Raw genomic sequence first — 23,402 nt, 5'->3', positions numbered from 1 at the left:
CCATCTATCTCTGACCACCATCCAGTCCCATCCTTCAGCTCCCCTCAACCCCTCCCATCTATCTCTGACCACCATCCAGTCCTTCAGCTCCCCTCAACCCCTCCCATCTATCTCTGACCACCATCCAGTCCTTCAGCTCCCCTCAACCCCTCCCATCTATCTCTGACCACCATCCAGTCCTTCAGCTCCCCTCAACCCCTCCCATCTATCTCTGACCACCATCCAGTCCTTCAGCTTCCCTCAACCCCTCCCATCTATCTCTGACCACCATCCAGTCCTTCAGCTTCCCTCAACCCCTCCCATCTATCTCTGACCACCATCCAGTCCTTCAGCTTCCCTCAACCCCTCCCATCTATCTCTGAACACCATCCAGTCCTTCAGCTCCCCTCAACCCCTCCCATCTATCTCTGAACACCATCCAGTCCTTCAGCTCCCCTCAACCCCTCCCATCTATCTCTGAACACCATCCAGTCCCATCCTTCAGCTCTCCTCAACCCCTCCCATCTATCTCTGAACACCATCCAGTCCTTCAGCTTCCCTCAACCCCTCCCATCTATCTCTGACCACCATCCAGTCCTTCAGCTTCCCTCAACCCCTCCCATCTATCTCTGACCACCATCCAGTCCTTCAGCTCCCCTCAACCCCTCCCATCTATCTCTGACCACCATCCAGTCCTTCAGCTCCCCTCAACCCCTCCCATCTATCTCTGACCACCATCCAGTCCTTCAGCTCCCCTCAACCCCTCCCATCTATCTCTGACCACCATCCAGTCCTTCAGCTCCCCTCAACCCCTCCCATCTATCTCTGACCACCATCCAGTCCTTCAGCTCCCCTCAACCCCTCCCATCTATCTCTGACCACCATCCAGTCCTTCAGCTTCCCTCAACCCCTCCCATCTATCTCTGAACATCATCCAGTCCTTCAGCTCCCCTCAACCCCTCCCATCTATCTCTGACCACCATCCATCCTTCAGCTCCCCTCAACCCCTCCCATCTATCTCTGAACACCATCCAGTCCTTCAGCTCCCCTCAACCCCTCCCATCTATCTCTGACCACCATCCAGTCCTTCAGCTTCCCTCAACCCCTCCCATCTATCTCTGACCACCATCCAGTCCTTCAGCTCCCCTCAACCCCTCCCATCTATCTCTGAACACCATCCAGTCCCATCCTTCAGCTCTCCTCAACCCCTCCCATCTATCTCTGAACACCATCCAGTCCTTCAGCTCCCCTCAACCCCTCCCATCTATCTCTGAACACCATCCAGTCCTTCAGCTTCCCTCAACCCCTCCCATCTATCTCTGACCACCATCCAGTCCTTCAGCTCCCCTCAACCCCTCCCATCTATCTCTGACCACCATCCAGTCTTTCAGCTTCCCTCAACCCCTCCCATCTATCTCTGACCACCATCCAGTCCTTCAGCTCCCCTCAACCCCTCCCATCTATCTCTGAACACCATCCAGTCCCACCCTTCAGCTCCCCTCAACCCCTCCCATCTATCTCTGAACACCATCCAGTCCCATCCTTCAGCTCCCCTCAACCCCTCCCATTCCCAGTCCTTCAGCTCCCCTCAACCCCTCCCATTCCCAGTCCTTCAGCTCCCCTCAACCCCTCCCATCTATCTCTGAACACCATCCAGTCCCACCCTTCAGCTCCCCTCAACCCCTCCCATCTATCTCTAAAAGGGATTCTATGTCCGTGTGCCCAGGTCAAAATGATTTCACCATCTCTCCTCTCCTCCCTCTCTACCCAGACTGCCTCTCTCTCCTGGTCTACCGGGATAAGTCAAATAAGGTCAGGGGTCGTCGTGAGCGGCTGCAGATGACCTTGGAGGGGATCTGTGGAGTGGAGCCGGGGTTAGGGTACGACGGGGTGGCCTACACCCTCACCATCCTCTGTCTGGGACACACAGTGGGACTGGGCTTCGACAGCAGAGAGGGGCTGACGGCATGGGACGCTAGGCTGAGATACAGCCTGGGAGAAGGTAGGCTGACGGCATGGGACGCTAGGCTGAGATACAGACTGGGAGAAGGTAGGCTGACGGCATGGGACGCTAGGCTGAGATACAGACTGGGAGAAGGTAGGCTGACGGCATGGGACGCTAGGCTGAGATACAGACTGGGAGAAGGTAGGCTGACGGCATGGGACGCTAGGCTGAGATACAGCCTGGGAGAAGGTAGGCTGACGGCATGGGACGCTAGGCTGAGATACAGACTGGGAGAAGGTAGGCTGAGATACAGACTGGGAGAAGGTAGGCTGAGATACAGACTGGGAGAAGGTAGGCTGACGGCATGGGACGCTAGGCTGAGATACAGACTGGGAGAAGGTAGGCTGAGATACAGACTGGGAGAAGGTAGGCTGAGATACAGACTGGGAGAAGGTAGGCTGAGATACAGACTGGGAGAAGGTAGGCTGACGGCATGGGACGCTAGGCTGAGATACAGACTGGGAGAAGGTAGGCTGACGGCATGGGACGCTAGGCTGAGATACAGACTGGGAGAAGGTAGGCTGAGATACAGTCTGGGAGAAGGTAGGCTGAGATACAGTCTGGGAGAAGGTAGGCTGAGATACAGTCTGGGAGAAGGTAGGCTGAGATACAGCCTGGGAGAAGGTAGGCTGAGATACAGCCTGGGAGAAGGTAGGCTGAGATACAGCCTGGGAGAAGGTAGGCTGAGATACAGCCTGGGAGAAGGTAGGCTGAGATACAGCCTGGGAGAAGGTAGGCTGAGATACAGCCTGGGAGAAGGTAGGCTGAGATACAGCCTGGGAGAAGGTAGGCTGAGATACAGCCTGGGAGAAGGTAGGCTGAGATACAGCCTGGAGGTGGGAGATACAGCCTGGGAGAAGGTAGGCTGAGATACAGCCTGGGAGAAGGTAGGCTGAGATACAGCCTGGGAGAAGGTAGGCTGAGATACAGCCTGGGAGAAGGTAGGCTGAGATACAGCCTGGGAGAAGGTAGGCTGAGATACAGCCTGGGAGAAGGTAGGCTGAGATACAGCCTGGGAGAAGGTAGGCTGAGATACAGCCTGGGAGAAGGTAGGCTGAGATACAGCCTGGGAGAAGGTAGGCTGAGATACAGCTGGGAGAAGGTAGGCTGAGATACAGCCTGGGAGAAGGTAGGCTGAGATACAGCCTGGGAGAAGGTAGGCTGAGATACAGCCTGGGAGAAGGTAGGCTGAGATACAGCCTGGGAGAAGGTAGGCTGACGGCATGGGACGCTAGGCTGAGATACAGACTGGGAGACGGTAGGCTGACGGCATGGGACGCTAGGCTGAGATACAGACTGGGAGACGGTAGGCTGACGGCATGGGACGCTAGGCTGAGATACAGACTGGGAGACGGTAGGCTGACGGCATGGGACGCTAGGCTGAGATACAGACTGGGAGAAGGTAGGCTGAGATACAGTCTGGGAGAAGGTAGGCTGAGATACAGCCTGGGAGAAGGTAGGCTGAGATACAGTCTGGGAGAAGGTAGGCTGACGGCATGGGACGCTAGGCTGAGATACAGACTGGGAGAAGGTAGGCTGACGGCATGGGACGCTAGGCTGAGATACAGACTGGGAGAAGGTAGGCTGAGATACAGTCTGGGAGAAGGTAGGCTGAGATACAGACTGGGAGAAGGTAGGCTGAGATACAGACTGGGAGAAGGTAGGCTGAGATACAGACTGGGAGAAGGTAGGCTGAGATACAGACTGGGAGAAGGTAGGCTGAGATACAGACTGGGAGAAGGTAGGCTGAGATACAGACTGGGAGAAGGTAGGCTGAGATACAGACTGGGAGAAGGTAGGCTGAGATACAGTCTGGGAGAAGGTAGGCTGAGATACAGACTGGGAGAAGGTAGGCTGAGATACAGTCTGGGAGAAGGTAGGCTGAGATACAGCCTGGGAGAAGGTAGGCTGACGGCATGGGACGCTAGGCTGAGATACAGACTGGGAGAAGGTAGGCTGAGATACAGTCTGGGAGAAGGTAGGCTGACGGCATGGGACGCTAGGCTGAGATACAGACTGGGAGAAGGTAGGCTGAGATACAGTCTGGGAGAAGGTAGGCTGAGATACAGCCTGGGAGAAGGTAGGCTGAGATACAGTCTGGGAGAAGGTAGGCTGACGGCATGGGACGCTAGGCTGAGATACAGACTGGGAGAAGGTAGGCTGACGGCATGGGACGCTAGGCTGAGATACAGACTGGGAGAAGGTAGGCTGAGATACAGACTGGGAGAAGGTAGGCTGAGATACAGACTGGGAGAAGGTAGGCTGAGATATAGTCTGGGAGAAGGTAGGCTGAGATACAGACTGGGAGAAGGTTGGCTGAGATACAGACTGGGAGAAGGTTGGCTGAGATACAGACTGGGAGAAGGTAGGCTGAGATACAGACTGGGAGAAGGTAGGCTGACGGCATGGGACGCTAGGCTGAGATACAGACTGGGAGAAGGTAGGCTGAGATACAGACTGGGAGAAGGTAGGCTGAGATACAGTCTGGGAGAAGGTAGGCTGAGATACAGACTGGGAGAAGGTAGGCTGAGATACAGACTGGGAGAAGGTAGGCTGAGATACAGTCTGGGAGAAGGTAGGCTGAGATACAGACTGGGAGAAGGTAGGCTGAGATACAGACTGGGAGAAGGTAGGCTGAGATACAGACTGGGAGAAGGTAGGCTGAGATACAGACTGGGAGAAGGTAGGCTGAGATACAGACTGGGAGAAGGTAGGCTGAGATACAGACTGGGAGAAGGTAGGCTGAGATACAGACTGGGAGAAGGTAGGCTGAGATACAGACTGGGAGAAGGTAGGCTGAGATACAGACTGGGAGAAGGTAGGCTGACGGCATGGGACGCTAGGCTGAGATACAGTCTGGGAGAAGGTAGGCTGACGGCATGGGACGCTAGGCTGAGATACAGACTGGGAGAAGGTAGGCTGACGGCATGGGACGCTAGGCTGAGATACAGACTGGGAGAAGGTAGGCTGACGGCATGGGACGCTAGGCTGAGATACAGACTGGGAGAAGGTAGGCTGACGGCATGGGACGCTAGGCTGAGATACAGACTGGGAGAAGGTAGGCTGACGGCATGGGACGCTAGGCTGAGATACAGACTGGGAGAAGGTAGGCTGACGGCATGGGACGCTAGGCTGAGATACAGACTGGGAGAAGGTAGGCTGACGGCATGGGACGCTAGGCTGAGATACAGACTGGGAGAAGGTAGGCTGACGGCATGGGACGCTAGGCTGAGATACAGACTGGGAGAAGGTAGGCTGACGGCATGGGACGCTAGGCTGAGATACAGACTGGGAGAAGGTAGGCTGACGGCATGGGACGCTAGGCTGAGATACAGACTGGGAGAAGGTAGGCTGAGATACAGACTGGGAGAAGGTAGGCTGAGATACAGACTGGGAGAAGGTAGGCTGAGATACAGACTGGGAGAAGGTAGGCTGGGGGGGCAGTAGTGTGTGTGTGTGTGTGTGTGTGTGCCTGTGTGCCTGTGTGTGTGTGTGTGTGTGCGTGCTGAGATACAGCCTGGGAGAAGGTAGGCTGGAGGGGGGGGGGCAGTAGTGTGTGTGTGCCTCTGTGTGTGCGCGTGTGTGTGTGCCAGAGTTTGCGAAGAAGTTGGTTTAATATGTACATCTCAGTCTAGACCAGTGGCGGTTGGTGCCGTCAACATTAGGGAGGATTGTTTTTGGTTTGTTTAATGAGCATGGCCTTATTTCAATTACAACAGGTTTAGGTTACTGTCATTCACCCAGTTCAATGTAACAGTGACAGGTTTAGGTTACTGTCATTCACCCAGTTCAATGTAACAGTGACAGGTTTAGGTTACTGTCATTCATATTCACCCAGTTCAATGTAACAGTGACAGGTTTAGGTTACTGTCATTCATATTCACCCAGTTCAATGTAACAGTGACAGGTTTAGGTTACTGTCATTCACCCAGTTCAATGTAACAGTGATGGGTTTAGGTTACTGTCATTCACCCAGTTCAATGTAACAGTGACAGGTTTAGGTTACTGTCATTCACCCAGTTCAATGTAACAGTGACAGGTTTAGGTTACTGTCATTCATATTCCATTCACCCAGTTCATTGTAGCATCCATAGGTTTAGGCTACTACATGATACTCTAATTTTCCCTCTACCCATCATGAGGTGGCTACAACCCAGCCTACGAATGTATGTTAACAACGTAGGTGCACACAGGTCGAGAGACAAATTGTCGTAATCAAGGTGACAGACAGTGACACATTCAATACCGCCTGCATCTAGCTGGTCTGGGGTCTAATCATTAGTCCAAACAGTTTCAAAACCTTTTTTCAAAACGCTTTTTGCAACTAAAATAAAGAGTTTTCTTTTGGACAAATTCAAGTAGGTCCCTCCCGGGTTTCGTTCCATTTGCTTCTGTCGTGGAAATGTCCTCTATTTAACAAATCATGAGCGCAAACCACAACACAAGTCAGAGTTAGTTATCAAAGTCCATCTTTAATTATATCAGCTCCATCACAATCCTGTGACTCTCAGATAAATTCAGTGTCTCCCCAGTGAATTCTCTGAGAGCCCCCTTACAATGCAACTGAGTTCCTTTTAATAGCAAAGACACACATAGTCAGACAGCATAGACATAATTCATCGTTCAGCTTTGTCTCCTTTCCCAAACCCCCAGAACCATAAACCAAATGCTCCATATCAACAGGCATATATCAAATTGTCATTTAGATACAACCCACTCTAAATACAAACTCCTGGACAAACTCACGGAGAGGAGGGTGAGGCTATAGGTTAAGATAGAAACAACATAAGCATAGAATGATTCCAGACACTGCAACCTTCCTTTCTCCACTGGGAAAAAAGGTAGGGAGTGAAAGATATGTTTACACATGATGACACTTTGACCTCTCCCCTCTCAGCGGCCCCATGCAACTTAGTTTTGACATAGAACAGATAACTGCAACCTCACCACAGTATTATACAAAAATACCATTCTGATGAGAAGTAACTTACACACATTTGATGAATATTTAACACAATCCAATCCATGTCTACAATCACGCAGTACAGCAAGCAGTTTAGCAGTTACACTGGTGGGCCCCCCATCAATACATTTAGAAAAAACTAAATCTTACCTTGACTTGGAAGAGTCGCTGTGTGGCCTTAGCCAGCTAGCTAACATCAATAGCTAGCTAACATCCAATAGCTAGTTAACATCCAATAGCTAGTTAACATCCAATAGCTAGTTAACATCCAATAGCTAGTTAACATCCAATAGCTAGTTAACATCCAATAGCTAGTTAACATCCAATAGCTAGTTAACATCAATAGCTAGTTAACATCAATAGCTAGTTAACATCAATAGCTAGTTAACATCAATAGCTAGTTAACATCAATAGCTAGTTAACATCAATAGCATTCCTCTTGCTTCTTCATTTTTGTAGAAATTAATTTGTTCAAAGCTGTTATTCTCTTTTTGAGTCAACCACTCACCATGATTTATCTGCTTGCTAGCTTGCTTGCTAGCTGTAGCTTATGCTTTCAGTGCTAGATTCATTCTCTGATCCATTTGATTGGGTGAACATGTCAGTTCATGCTGCAAGAGCTCTGATAGGTTGGAGGGACATCCTCCGGAAGTTGTTATAAATACAGTGCAAGTCTATGGAAGTGGGTGAGAACCATGAGCCTCCTAGGTTTTGTATTGAAGTCAATGTACCCAGGGGAGGACGGCAGCTTGCTGTCCTCTGGCTACACCATGGTGCTACCCTACAGAGTGCTGTTGAGGCTACTGTAGACCTTCTTTGCAGACCTTCATTCTTTCTCTCTCCCTCCTGCTCTGTGCTTGTTTTTTCTCATTTCTTAATCTCCTCTGCTTCTCTGTATCTGTCTTCGTCTCCCTGGCTCTCTCTCTCTCTGCCAGCCTGCATCCAGCCAGCCAGCCAGCCAGCTGTCAGTCCTCTACAACGTGTTTCATTCCACTGTGCTGTTCAGTGTTGTGGAACTGAGTGAACTTTGTCCTCAGATGACCCAGCCTGAATGTGAATGTGATGGTTGTGAGTGTGTGTTTGTTTGTCTGTGTGTGTCTGTGCCTGTTTGTCTGTGCCTCTGTGTCTGTGTGTCTGTGCCTCTGTGTCTGTGCCTGTGTCTCTGTGCCTGTGTCTCTGTGCCTGTGTGCCTGTGTCTCTGTGCCTGTGTCTCTGTGCCTCTGTGTCTGTGCCTGTGTTTCTGTGCCTGTGTGTCTGTGCCTGTGTGTCTGTGCCTCTGTGCATGTGTCTGTTTGTCTGTGTCCGTTTCTGTGCCTGTGTGTCTGTGTCCGTTTCTGTGCCTGTGTGTCTGTGTCCGTTTGTCTGTGTGACTGTGACTGTGCCTGTGTCCGTGTGTCTGTGCCCGTGTGTCTGTGCCTGTGTGTCCGTTTGTCTGTGCCCGTGTGTCTGTGCCCCTTTGTCGGTGCATGTGTCTCTGTGCCTGTATGTCTGTGCCTCTGTGTCTGTGTGTGATGAGGTCTTTATAAAAGCTGCATCAACAGACAGCCAGCCTGCATCCCAAATTCCCTACATGCAGTGCCTTGCAAAAGTTTTCATCCCCATTGGCGTTTTTTCCTATTTTGTTGCATTACAACGTGTCATTTGAAATATATTTTTATTTGGATTTCATGTAATGGACACAAAATAGTCCAAATTGGTGAAGTGAAATGAAAAAAATTAAATAAGGTAAAAGTGGTGTATATGTATATATATGTATGTGTATATATATGTGTGTAAAAATATGTGTGTATATATATGTGTGTGTGTATATATGTGTGTGTATATATGTGTGTGTGTATATATGTGTGTGTATATATGTATGTGTGTATATATGTGTGTGTATATATGTGTGTGTATATATATGTGTGTGTGTATATATGTGTGTGTGTATATATGTGTGTGTATATATATGTGTGTGTGTGTATATATGTGTGTGTATATATATGTGTGTGTGTGTATATATATGTGTGTGTGTATATATGTATGTGTGTGTGTATATATATGTGTGTGTATATATATGTGTGTGTATATATATATGTGTGTGTGTATATATATGTGTGTGTATATATATGTGTGTGTATATATATGTGTGTGTATATATATGTGTGTGTATATATATGTGTGTGTATATATATGTGTGTGTGTGTGTGTATATGTATGTGTGTGTATATATATGTGTGTGTGTATATATGTGTGTGTGTATATATGTGTGTGTATATATGTGTGTGTATATATGTGTGTGTATATATGTGTGTGTATATATGTGTGTGTATATATGTGTGTGTATATATGTGTGTGTGTGTGTGTGTGTGTGTGTATATATGTGTGTGTGTGTGTGTATATATGTGTGTGTGTGTGTGTATATATGTGTGTGTATATATGTGTGTGTATATATGTGTGTGTATATATGTGTGTATGTGTGTGTGTATATATGTATGTGTGTGTGTGTGTGTATATATGTATGTGTGTATATATGTATGTGTGTATATATATATATATATATGTGTATGTATATATTCACCCCCTTTGCTATGAAACCCCTAAATAAGATCTGGTGCAACCAATTACCTTCAGAAGTCACATAGTTAGTTAAATAAAGCCCACTTGTATGCAATCTAAGTGTCACATGATCTGTCACATGATCTCAGTATGTATATGTATATATGTGTGTATGTATATATATATATATATATATATATACCTGTTCTGAAAGGCCCCAGAGTCTGCAACAAAGAGACCAAAGATAACATTGAAGGAGCTGCAAAGCTCCACAGTGGAGATTAGAGTATCTGTCCATAGGACCACTTTAAGCTGTACACTCCACAGAGCTGGACTTAAAAGCCTGGGCTTTATGGAAGAGTGGCCAGAAAAAAGCCATTGCATAAAGAAAAAATAAGCAAACACGTTTCGTGTTCGCCAAAAGGCCTGTGGGAGACCCCCCAAACATATGGAAGAAGGTACTCTGGTCAGATGAGATTAAAATAGAGTTTTTTGGCCATCAAGGAAAACTCTATGTCTGGCGCGAACCCAACACCTCTCATCACCCCGAGAACAGCATCCCCAGGGAAGCATGGTAATGGCAGATGGCAGCATGCTTCCCCTTCTATCTCAAGGCCATCAGACTGTTAAACAGCCACCACTAACATTGAGTGGCTGCTGCCAACACACTGACTCAACTCCAGCCACTTTAATAATGGGAATTGATGTAAAATATATCACTAGCCACTTTAAACAATGCTACTTAATATAATGTTTACATACCCTACATTATTTATCTCATATGTATACGTATATACTGTACTCTATATCATCTACTGCATCTTTATGTAATACATGTATCACTAGCCACTTTAAACTATGCCACTTTGTTTACATACTCATCTCTAATGTATATAATGTACTCAATACCATCTACTGCATCTTGCCTATGCCGTTCTGTACCATCACTCATTCATATATCTTATGTACATATTCTTTATCCCTTTACACTTGTGTGTATAAGGTAGTAGTTGTGGAATTGTTAGGTTATATTACTCGTTGGTTATTACTGCATTGTTGGAACTAGAAGCACAAGCATTTCGCTACACTCGCATTAACATCTGCTAACCATGTGTATGTGACAAATAAAATAGATTTGATTTTTCATCGGCAAGGTGAGCTTTTTGGCCATCTAAGAAAACACTGGCGCAAACTCAACACCTCTCATCACCCCGAGAATACCATCCCCACAGTGATGCATGGTGGTGGCAGCAGCATCATGCTGTGGGGATGGTTTTCATCTGCAGGGACTGGGAAACTGTTCAGAATTGAAGGAATGATGAATGGCTCTAAATGCAGGGAAATTATTGAGGGAAACCTGTTTCAGTCTTCCAGAGATTTGAGATTGGGACGGAGGTTCACCTTTCCAGCAGGACAATGACCCTAAGCATAATACTAAATCAACTCTCTAGTGGTTTAAGGGGAAACATTTAAATGTATTGGAATGGCCTAGTCAAAGCCCAGACCTCAATCCAATTGAGAATCTGTGGTATGACTTATAGATTGCAGTACACCAGCGGAACCCATCCAACTTGAAGGAGCTGGAGCAGTTTTGCCTTGAAGAACGGGCAAAGATCCCAGTGGCTCGATGTGCCAAGCTTATAGAGACATACCCCAAGAGACTTGCAGCTGTAATTGCTGCAAAAGGTGGCTCTACACAGTATTGACTTGGTGAATAGTTTTGCACGCTCAAGTTTTCAGTTTTTTTTTTGTCTTATTTCTTGTTTGTTTCACAATAAAATAAAACAATAAAACAGGGTAAATCAAATGATACAACCCCCCACCCCCCCACCCCCCCAAAAAAGAGAAAATGTATTCCAGGTTGTAAGGCAACAAAATAGGAAAAATGCCAAGGGGGGTGAATACTTTCGCAAGCCAAGATGGAGCCCCATTGATGACAGATCACAGCCAGCAGAGAGAGAGAGGGAGGGAGAGAGAGAGAGAGGACTGAACCCATTGATGACAGATCACAGCCAGCAGAGAGAGAGAGGGAGAGAGAGAGGACTGAACCCATTGATGACAGATCACAGCCAGCTAGAGAGAGAGAGGGAGAGAGAGAGGACTGAACCCATTGATGACAGATCACAGCCAGCAGAGAGAGAGAGAGGGAGAGAGAGAGGACTGAACCCATTGATGACAGATCACAGCCAGCAGAGGGAGAGGGAGAGAGAGAGGACTGAACCCATTGATGACAGATCATAGCCAGCTAGAGAGAGAGAGGACTGAACCCATTGATGACAGATCACAGCCAGCAGAGGGAGAGAGAGAGAGAGAGAGAGAGAGGACTGAACCCATTGATGACAGATCATAGCCAGCTAGAGAGAGAGAGGACTGAACCCATTGATGACAGATCACAGCCAGCAGAGAGAGAGAGGGAGAGAGAGAGGACTGAACCCATTGATGACAGATCATAGCCAGCTAGAGAGAGAGAGGGAGAGAGAGAGGACTGAACCCATTGATGACAGATCATAGCCAGCTAGAGAGAGAGAGGACTGAACCCATTGATGACAGATCACAGCCGTGTGTGTGTGAGTGTGAGAGAAAAAGAAAGAAAGAAGCCCCATTGATAGATCAGCACAACAGAGAGCGTTTAATCGGCATCAATCACCCAGCCGTGTGTATGTACTGTCTACTGTCCTAGACTTATGATCTGTGTGTGTGTGTGTCTACTGTCATTATGTCTCTGATTGATACAGAGCTCATGGTGTGACAGCGGCTCTCTTTGCCTTTAGCTTAGTTTGAATAATAATTAATCTCTCTCACTCTCTCTCTCCCCCTCCCCCCACTCTCACTCCCCCTCTCCCTCCCCTCTCTCTCCCTCTTCCCCTCTCACTCTCTCTCACCCTCTTCCTCTCTCTCTCTCTCTCCCCCTTCCTCTCTCTCTCTCCCCCTTCCCGTCTCTCTCTCTCTCTCTCTCTCTCTCTCTCTCTCTCTCTCTGTCTCTCTGTCTCTCTGTCTCTCTGTCTCTGTCTCTCTGTCTCTCTCTCTCTCTCTCTCTCTCTCTCTCTCTCTCTCTCTCTCTCTCTCTCTCTCTCTCTCTCTCTCTCTCTCTCTCTCTCAACCAGTCCACAGGTTCAGTGTAGGCGTTCAGCCAGGAACTAAGCTAGAGAGTGGTCCCGCCTCCCTGCACCTGTGCAACAACCTACTGGTCCTCACTAGGGACCTCCCGCCGGCCGTGATTGGCCAGTGGAAGCTGTCAGACCTGCGTCGCTATGGCGACGTGCCCAATGGCTTTGTGTTTGAGGGTGGCACTAGATGTGGATACTGTGAGTATGGAACCACAACGGGACAGTGTCCCAAATGGCACCCTATTCCCTATATAGTGCACTACTTTAGACCAGAGCCCTATGGCACCCTATTCCCTATATAGTGCACTACTTTAGACCAGAGCCCTATGGCACCCTATTCCCTATATAGTGCACTACTTTAGACCAGAGCCCTATGTCACCCTATTCCCTATGTAGTGCACTACTTTAGACCAGAGACCTATGGCACCCTATTCCCTATATAGTGCACTACTTTAGACCAGAGCCCTATGGCACCCTATTCCCTATATAGTGCACTACTTTTGAGAATGGAACTCACTGTGTCAACGGGTTAGCTAGTTTTAATAATAGTTCAATGGAATTGTTTTGAATTCTAAAACAATTCCATAGTGACAGTTCACCAGGTCTGTGGCCTCCATCTCTGGTCCTGGAGAATCCGAGGAGTGCAGGCTTTTGTTCCATCCCAGCAGTACATTGTCCCTGTCTCTCTATCGTTCTCTCTTCTCCCCAAATGACTACTGTATTTTGTGGTTGGTTGATATCTCAGAGTACAGTATAGTTGGTATCTCAGAGTACAGTATAGTTGGTATCTCAGAGTACAGTATAGTTGGTATCTCAGTACAGTATAGTTGGTATCTCAGAGTACAGTATAGTTGGTATCTCAGAGTACAGTATAGTTGGTATCTCAGAGTACAGTATAGTTGGTATCTCAGTATAGTTGGTATCTCTCAGTACAGTTGGTATCTCTCAGTACAGTATAGTTGGTATCTCAGTATAGTTGGTATCTCAGTACAGTACAGTTGGCTGGTATGTCAGATACCAGAATACGGCCACATTACCATAACGCTGTTTATACAGGAGTCTCAAGTATGAGGCTTACATCTAATTGTTGTACAGGATGAATGAGTAATTATGTGCTCGTGTCAACTGTCCTTACCGTAACAGGCCTGTCAGGACCAAGGACAACTGTCCTTACCGTAACGGGCCTGTCTTTACCGTAACGGGCCTGTCTTTACCGTAACGGGCCTGTCTTTACCGTAACGGGCCTGTCAGGACCAATGACAACTGTCCTTACCGTAACAGGCCTGTCAGGACCAATGACAACTGTCTTTACCGTAACGGGCCTGTCTTTACCGTAACGGGCCTGTCTTTACCGTAACGGGCCTGTCTTTACCGTAACGGGCCTGTCTTTACCGTAACGGGCCTGTCAGGACCAAAGACAACTGTCTTTACCGTAACGGGCCTGTCTTTACCGTAATGGGCCTGTCAGGACCAATGACAACTGTCCTTACCGTAACAGGCCTGTCAGGACCAATGACAACTGTCTTTACCGTAACGGGCCTGTCTTTACCATAACGGGCCTGTCTTTACCGTAACGGGCCTGTCTTTACCGTAACAGGCCTGTCTTTACCGTAACAGGCCTGTCAGGACCAATGACAACTGTCCTTACCGTAACGGGCCTGTCAGGACCAATGACAACTGTCTCTACTGTAACGGGCCTGTCTTTACCGTAACGGGCCTGTCTTTACCGTAACGGGCCTGTCTTTACCTTAACAGGCCTGTCAGGGCCAATGACAACTGTCTCTACCGTAACGGGCCTGTCTTTACCGTAACGGGCCTGTCAGGACCAATGACAACTGTCTTTACCGTAACGGGCCTGTCAGGACCAATGACAACTGTCTTACCGTAACGGGCCTGTCAGGACCAATGACAACTGTCTTTACCGTAACGGGCCTGTCAGGACCAATGACAACTGTCTTTACCGTAGCAAGGGTGTGTGTGTGTGTGTGTGTGTGAGAGCGAGATAGACACACTCTCCTGGGCCTTAATACGAGTGTCTTGTTTCTTCATTCTATAAATACCACTCCCCCTAGAGCCATCTCAGACCAATCAACTCGGCCCTCTCCACCACTTCATTTGCATATTGCCAGCTGCCCTCAGAACAGCAGTGGGGGAATGACATGTCCAGAATGAAGGGTGTGTGTTGTGACATTAGAGAAATATAACAGATAGAATGTGAGTGTTGGTTCATTAGAGAAATATAACAGATAGAATGTGAGTGTTGGTTCATTAGAGAAATAGAACAGATAGAATGTGAGTGTTGGTTCATTAGAGAAATAGGAGAGATAGAATGTGAGTGTTGGTTCATTAGAGAAATAGAACAGATAGAATGTGAGTGTTGGTTCATTAGAGAAATAGGAGAGATAGAATGTGAGTGTTGGTTCATTAGAGAAATAGAACAGATAGAATGTGAGTGTTGGTTCATTAGAGAAATAGGAGAGATAGAATGTGAGTGTTGGTTCATTAGAGAAATAGAACAGATAGAATGTGAGTGTTGGTTCATTACAGAAATAGGAGAGATAGAATGTGAGTGTTGGTTCATTACAGAAATAGAACAGATAGAATGTGAGTGTTGGTTCATTACAGAAATAGGAGAGATAGAATGTGAGTGTTGGTTCATTAGAGAAATAGAACAGATAGAATGTGAGTGTTGGTTCATTAGAGAAATAGGAGAGATAGAATGTGAGTGTTGGTTCATTAGAGAAATAGGAGTGATAGAATGTGAGTGTTGGTTCATTAGAGAAATAGAACAGATAGAATGTGAGTGTTGGTTCGTTACAGAAATAGGAGAGATAGAATGTGAGTGTTGGTTCATTAGAGAAATAGGAGAGATAGAATGTGAGTGTTGGTTCGTTACAGAAATAGGAGAGATAGAATGTGAGTGTTGGTTCATTAGAGAAATAGGAGAGATAGAATGTGAGTGTTGGTTCATTAGAGACATAGGAGTGATAGAATGTGAGTGTTGGTTCGTTACAGAAATAGGAGAGATAGAATGTGAGTGTTGGTTCATTACAGAAATAGGAGAGATAGAATGTGAGTGTTGGTTCATTAGAGAAATAGAACAGATAGAATGTGTGTTGGTTCATTACAGAAATAGGAGAGATACAATGTGAGTGTTGTTTCATTTGAGAAATATAACAGATAGAATGTGAGTGTTGTTTCATTAGAGAAATGCACTGTGAGTCCGTGTCCCTGTGGACAGTAAACAGGGATGGGGAACATAGCCCAGGCAACATTTGGGTCCAAAATGCTGTATTTGTAAAGACAAAATGTCACTGGCCTGGCGAGTTAGTTGGGCACATGTTCTACTAGTCTGGTCTGGATAGTAATATCCTCAGGTTAGTGGGTTAGCTGGGCACATTTTCTACTAGTCTGGTCTGGATAGTTGGGCACATTTTCTACTAGTCTGGTCTGGATAGTAATATCCTCAGATTAGTGGGTTAGTTGGGCACATTTTCTACTAGTCTGGTCTGGATAGTACTACCCTCAGACTAGTGGGTTAGTTGGGCACATTTTCTACTAGTCTGGTCTGGATAGTAATATCCTCAGATTAGTGGGTTAGTTGGGCACATTTTCTACTAGTCTGGTCTGAATAGTACTATCCTCAGACTAGTGGGTTTATTTGGGCACATTTTCTACTAGTCTGGTCTGAATAGTACTATCCTCAGACTAGTGGGTTAGTTGGGCGCATTTTCTACTAGTCTGGTCTGAATAGTACTATCCTCAGACTAGTGGGTTTATTTGGGCACATGTTCTACTAGTCTGGTCTGAATAGTACTATCCTCAGACTAGTGGGTTTATTTGGGCACATGTTCTACTAGTCTGGTCTGAATAGTACTATCCTCAGACTAGTGGGTTAGTTGTGCACATTTTCTACTAGTCTGGTCTGAATAGTACTATCCTCAGATTAGTGGGTTTTGTTCATTTCCAACCTCTGACTGTAAATCATCACCCGCTGTAAAGAATAGTGTGTGTGTGTGTGTGTGTGTGTCAGGTGACGATAGGAGAGGAGAGGGATGTCTTGTGACTTATCACCTCTGTGTGTCTTCATCTGACCCGCAGTTAACACACACACACACACTAACACACACCAAGTCACACTAACAGACACACACTAACACACACACACTAACACACACCAAGTCACACTCACACTAACAGACACACACTAACACACACCAAGTCACACTCACACATACACACACACACACACACTCAGGGCAATATACAGCGTCTGAGAGTTTGGGTGTCAAAAACTCTTGGGGCCCAAAACACTTCTGGTGAACAAATAGATGGTAGTTCCTAATCAGATGAACAAATAGATGGTAGTTCCTATTCAGATGAACAAATAGATGGTAATTCCTATTCAGATGAACAAATAGATGGTAGTTCCTAATCAGATGAACAAATAGATGGTAGTTCCTATTCAGGTGAACAAATAGATGGTAGTTCCTATTCAGGTGAACAAATAGATGGTAGTTCCTATTCAGATGAACAAATGGATGCTAATTCCTATTCAGATGAACAAATAGATGGTAGTTCCTATTCAGATGAACAAATAGATGGTAGTTCCTATTCAGATGAACAAATAGATGGTAGTTCCTATTCAGGTGAACAAATAGATGGTAGTTCCTATTCAGATGAACAAATAGATGGTAGTTCCTATTCAGATGAACAAATGGATGGTAATTCCTATTCAGATGAACAAATAGATGGTAATTCCTATTCAGATGAACAAATAGATGGTAGTTCCTAATTCATTTAAAAGAAGTGGAAGAGGTTTTAAATTGAATTTTAATTCAATACAACTTTATCTTTTAGAGGAAATCAACCAATCAGGAAAGTATCCTGTTCACTTTGTAACCAATCAGGAATGGACCATGTTCACTTTCTAACCAATCAGATGGTATTTGTGTAATCACGGACAAACAAAATGGTTGATTTATACTAAATGAAACATAGCAGGTTTTGTAATGGTTGGTTATCATAGTTCGCTATTTCTCTTGGCGTTGTGCCTTTTGTCCATTGATCCCAGGTGAACAGGACTTCTATTAGACACACACACACACACACATACACACACACACTCTCCTTCCTCCACTCCCTCTTTCCTCTCCTCCCTTCATTTTTCCCTCCCTCCCTCCCTCCCTCCCTCCCTCCCTCCCTCCCTCCCTCCCTCCCTCCCTCCCTCCCTCCCTCCCTCCCTCCCTCCCTCCCTCCCTCCCTCCCTCCCTCTTTCCTTCCTTCCATCCTTCTTTCCTTCCTTCCGATCTTCTACCTTTCCTTCTTCCTTTTTTCCTTCCTTCCTTCCTACCCTCTACCTTTCCTTCCTTCCTTCCTTCCTTCCTTCCTTCCTTCCTTCCTTCCTTCCTTCCTTCCTTCCTTCCTTCCTTCCTTCCTTCCTTCCTACCCTCTACCTTTCCTTCCTATTTTCTACCTTTCCTTCCTACCCTCTACCTTTCCTTCCTCCTTCCTTCCTCCTTCCTTCCTTCCTCCTTCCTTCCTTCCTTCCTACCTCCTTCCTTCCTTCCTACCCCCTTCCTTCCTTCCTACCCCCTTCCTTCCTTCCTTCCTACCCTCTACCTTTCCTTCCTATTTTCTACCTTTCCTTCCTACCCTCTACCTTTCCTTCCTCCTTCCTTCCTTCCTCCTTCCTTCCTTCCTTCCTTCCTTCCTACCCTCTACCTTTCCTTCTGGCTGAGGTTATAGAACACGTCTACTGAATGATCTTCTGGCTGAGGTTATAGGACACGTCTACTGAATGATCTTCTGGCTGAGGTTTTAGGACACGTCTACTGAATGATTTTCTGGCTGAGGTTTTAGGACACGTCTACTGAATGATCTTCTGGCTGAGGTTTTAGGACACGTCTACTGAATGATCTTCTGGCTGAGGTTTTAGGACACGTCCACTGAATGATCTTCTGGCTGAGGTTTTAGGACACGTCTACTGAATGATCTTCTGGCTGAGGTTATAGGACACGTCTACTGAATGATCTTCTGGCTGAGGTTTTAGGACACGTCTACTGAATGATCTTCTGGCTGAGGTTTTAGGACACGTCTACTGAATGATCTTCTGGCTGAGGTTTTAGGACACGTCTACTGAATGATCTTCTGGCTGAGGTTTTAGGACACGTCTACTGAATGATCTTCTGGCTGAGGTTTTAGGACACGTCTACTGAATGATCTTCTGGCTGAGGTTTTAGGACACGTCTACTGAATGATCTTCTGGCTGAGGTTTTAGGACACGTCTACTGAATGATCTTCTGGCTGAGGTTATAGGACACGTCTACTGAATGATCTTCTGGCTGAGGTTATAGGACACGTCTACTGAATGATCTTCTGGCTGAGGTTTTAGGACACGTCTACTGAATGATCTTCTGGCTGAGGTTTTAGGACACGTCTACTGAATGATCTTCTGGCTGAGGTTTTAGGACACGTCTACTGAATGATCTTCTGGCTGAGGTTATAGGACACGTCTACTGAATGATCTTCTGGCTGAGGTTATAGGACACGTCTACTGAATGATCTTCTGGTTGAGGTTTTAGAACACGTCTACTGAATGATCTTCTGGCTGAGGTTATAGGACACGTCTACTGAATGATCTTCTGGCTGAGGTTATAGGACACGTCTACTGAATGATCTTCTGGCTGAGGTTATAGGACACGTCTACTGAATGATCTTCTGGCTGAGGTTTGTCCTCACATTGTGTTTTCGTCTGGAACTGTTCTGATACAACGACAGGAACACGTTGAATCGTTGAAGATTGTTGACGTAACCAAGGGTCTCCAGTACAACCGTACAAAACCTGTCTGTGTTTCATTCAAGGGCAGATAGCCTTCACTACCAGCCTCTTTATGGTTAAACTAGCTGGCCTCATTTAGTCAGGGGAAATATCTCTCTTCAATCAATGTCCTTTCTACCAGCCTCCTTTAGTCAGGGGAAATATCTCTCTTCAATCAATGTCCTTTCTACCAGCCTCCTTTAGTCAGGGGAAATATCTCTCTTCTATCAATGTCCTTTCTACCAGCCTCCTTTAGTCAGGGGAAATATCTCTCTTCAATCAATGTCCTTTCTACCAGCCTCCTTTAAAAAATATCTTGGAACATTTGTTGTCAATTTGTAATAGTTTGTATGTTCTTCTATCCTCTCTCCCTCATCTTCCCTCTCCTCATCTTCCCTCTCCCTCATCTTCCCTCTCTGTCTCTCTCCCTCTCTCTCTCTCCCTCTCCCTCTCTCTGTCTCTCTCTCTCTCTCTGTCTCTCTCTGTCTCTCTCTGTCTCTCTCTGTCTCTCTCTCTCTCTCTGTCTCTGTCTCTGTCTCTGTCTCTGTCTCTGTCTCTGTCTCTGTCTCTGTCTCTCTCTCTGTCTAGGGGCTGGTGTGTTCTTCCTGTCCTGTTCAGAAGGAGAGCAGATCAGTTTCCTGTTTGACTGTATAGTCAGAGGCATCTCTCCAAGTAGAACACCTAGTGGCCTCAGACCTAACCTACCAGGTATATACACACACACACACACACACACACACACACACACACACACACACACACACACACACACACACACACACACACACACACACACACACACACACACATACACTATAGAAGGCAGACGGGTCAACCATTGTTTATCAGTCCTCAGTCAAAGGCATCTCTCTCTCTCTCGTATTTTCCTACCAAAGGAATGTGACTTGTGTCTCTAAGGTTTACTGGGTGTTTCAGTGTGTTTGTGTTTATTTGTGTGTGTGTCGAGGCGCCAGCATGGAGGTGGGATCACATGCTCAAAGCCCTTTGGGGCCACTGTGTGGATTAAGGTGTGTGTGTGTGTGTGTGTGTGTGTGTGTGTGTGTGTGTGTGTGTGTGTGTGTGTAAGAGAGTGTGTGTATGTGTAAGAGTGTGTGTGTGCGTGTGTGTGTATACAGCGTGTGTATACACATCTACCTCTGTCAGGCCTGAGAAGGGTGCTGCAGCCTGTTTTTAACCTGAGACATTCCGTGCTTTAACAGTGCTATAATTAGCCTAGCATAGTTTAGCGTTAGCCAGCGCTAGCCAGTGTTAGTCGACACCCCATTCAGCATAGTGACTAAAACTGCTGTAGGGGCTTAGCGGTTAGCATTAGCCATTAGCTAGCAGTCATGCTAAGCTAGTGACAGGGGGTAGATACTTGACACCCCCTCCACCTCATCTTGCATTCTCACACACATACATACAGGACATAGTGTACACACACACACACACACACACACACACACACACACACACACAGACACACACTCTTACACATACTCACTCACTCACACTCTCTCTCACAAACACACACACACACTCTTACACATACTCACTCACACTCACTCTTACACAGAAACACACACACACTCACTCACTCACTCACTCACTCTCAGACAGGCAGACATAAACTCATATACACCTCCCTGTAAATGTGCTGACACACACACACACACACACACACACACACACACACACACACAGCTGTCATGTACATCTCCTTGTAAATGTCCCAGCCTTTGGCAGGGTTTTTCCCACGGACACACACCTACCCTCCCTGTGAAGGTGTGTGAATTGGCAGGGTTTTTCACTGAATCGTGGCAGAGAGAGAGAGAGAGAGCTGCTAGACGGTGATTGTAATTGTATCCAGAGGAAACCATACATTTGGAGGAGAGGGAGGGGGAGAGGGAAGGGAGGGGGGGGGAGAGGGAAGAGAGGATTGGAGGAGAGGGGAGGGAGGGAGGGAGGGGAGAGAGGGGGAGAGGGGAGGGAGGGAGGGAGGGGAGGGGGAGAGGGAGAGGAAGGGGGAGAGGGAAGAGAGGATTGGAGGAGAGGGGAGGGAGGGAGGGGAGGGGAGGGGGGGGGAGAGGAGAGGGAGGGGGAGAGGGAAGAGAGGATTGGAGGGGAGGGAGGGAGGGAGGGGGAGGGGGGGGGGGGGAGAGGGAGGGGGAGAGGGAGGGGGAGAGGGAAGAGAGGATTGGAGGAGAGGGGAGGGAGGGAGGGAGGGGAGGGGGGGGAGAGGAGAGGGAGGGGGAGAGGGAGGGGGGAGAGGGAAGAGAGGATTGGAGGAGAGGGGAGGGAAGGGAGGGGGAGAGGGAAGAGAGGATTGGAGGAGAGGGGAGGGAGGGAGGGAGGAGAGGGGGGGGAGGGAGGGGGAGAGGGAAGAGAGGATTGGAGGAGAGGGGAGGGAGGGAGGGAGGGGAGGGGGGAGGGAGGGGGAGAGGGAAGAGAGGATTGGAGGAGAGGGGAGGGAGGGAGGGGAGGGGAGGGGGGGGGGGAAGAGAGGATTGGAGGAGAGGGGAGGGAGGGAGGGAGGGGGAGAGGGAAGAGAGGATTGGAGGAGAGGGGAGGGAGGGAGGGGAGGGGGGGGGGAGAGGGGAGAGCAGGTAGATGTCACAGATAGGAAGACTTAGTTAAGGAGAGGAGAGAGGATTGGAGGATGGAGGGGAGAGGGTAGGAGAGGAGGGAGAGTAGGGAGGAGAGGGGAGGGAGGGAGGGGAGGGGAGGGGGGGGGGAAGAGAGGATTGGAGGAGAGGGGAGGGAGGGAGGGGGAGAGGGAAGAGAGGATTGGAGGAGAGGGGAGGGAGGGAGGGGAGGGGGGGGGGGGAGAGGGGAGAGCAGGTAGATGTCACAGATAGGAAGACTTAGTTAAGGAGAGGAGAGAGGATTGGAGGATGGAGGGGAGAGGGTAGGAGAGGAGGGAGAGTAGGTAGGAGAGGGGAGAGTGGGGGAGGGAGGGAGGTTGGGGGGATGGAGGGAGGTAGGGGAGGCAGAGTAGAGGGGAGGGGGAGTAGGTAGGAGAGGAGAGGAGAGGGGAGGGAGGTGGAGGAGAGGACTGGGTGAAAGAGAAGGGAAGGAAGGAAGGAGAGGAGAGGAGAGGAGAGGAGAGGAGAGGAGAGGAGAGGAGAGGAGAGGAGAGGAGAGGAGAGGAGAGGAGAGGAGAGGAGAGGAGAGGAGAGGAGAGGAGAGGAGAGGAGATACAATGCCAACTTAAAGGGTAGGAAGCAGGAGTTAAATCTGCCCCCTCCCCCTCACTTTGGTAGCTAACTCAGCCTGCCTCCCCCTCACTTTGGTAGCTAACTCAGCCTGCCTCCCCATCACTTTGGTAGCTAACTCAGCCTGCCTCCCACTCACTTTGGTAGCTAACTCAGCCTGCCTCCCCATCACTTTGGTAGCTAACTCAGCCTGCCTCCCCCTCACTTTGGTAGCTAACTCAGCCTGCCTCCCCCTCACTTTGGTAGCTAACTCAGCCTGCCTCCCCCTCACTTTGGTAGCTAACTCAGCCGGCCTCCCCCTCACTTTGGTAGCTAACTCAGCCTGCCTCCCCCTCACTTTGGTAGCTAACTCAGCCTGCCTCCCCATCACTTTGGTAGCTAACTCAGCCTGCCTCCCCATCACTTTGGTAGCTAACTCAGCCTGCCTCCCACTCACTTTGGTAGCTAACTCAGCCTGCCTCCCCATCACTTTGGTAGCTAACTCAGCCTGCCTCCCCCTCACTTTGGTAGCTAACTCAGCCTGCCTCCCCCTCACTTTGGTAGCTAACTCAGCCTGCCTCCCCCATCACTTTGGTAGCTAACTCAGACTGCCTCCCCATCACTTTGGTAGCTAACTCAGCCTGCCTCCCCATCACTTTGGTAGCTAACTCAGCCTGCCTCCCCATCACTTTGGTAGTTAACTCAGCCGGCCTCCCCCTCACTTTGGTAGCTAACTCAGCCTGCCTCCCCCTCACTTTGGTAGCTAACTCAGCCTGCCTCCCCATCACTTTGGTAG

At 47.9% G+C, this 23,402-nt stretch overlaps 1 protein-coding gene across 4 annotated transcripts in view; it reads left to right on the top strand.

The window, feature by feature from the left end:
* Nucleotides 1-23,402, top strand: part of LOC109884050 (protein Dok-7) — a 58,439-nt gene that overhangs the window by 9,633 nt on the left and 25,404 nt on the right. For all 4 annotated transcript variants that reach the window (XM_031821292.1, XM_031821291.1, XM_031821290.1 and 1 more), the window contains exons 3-5: nt 1,751-1,981; nt 12,590-12,790; nt 20,001-20,120. In XM_031821292.1, the coding sequence (XP_031677152.1) occupies nt 1,751-1,981; nt 12,590-12,790; nt 20,001-20,120 (552 nt within the window). The remainder of the gene's footprint in view (nt 1-1,750; nt 1,982-12,589; nt 12,791-20,000; nt 20,121-23,402) is intronic.

Source organism: Oncorhynchus kisutch, unplaced genomic scaffold (genome assembly GCF_002021735.2).
Source record: "Oncorhynchus kisutch isolate 150728-3 unplaced genomic scaffold, Okis_V2 scaffold3956, whole genome shotgun sequence".
NCBI lineage: Eukaryota > Metazoa > Chordata > Actinopteri > Salmoniformes > Salmonidae > Oncorhynchus > Oncorhynchus kisutch.
This window is presented reverse-complemented; position numbering and strand designations above follow the sequence as displayed.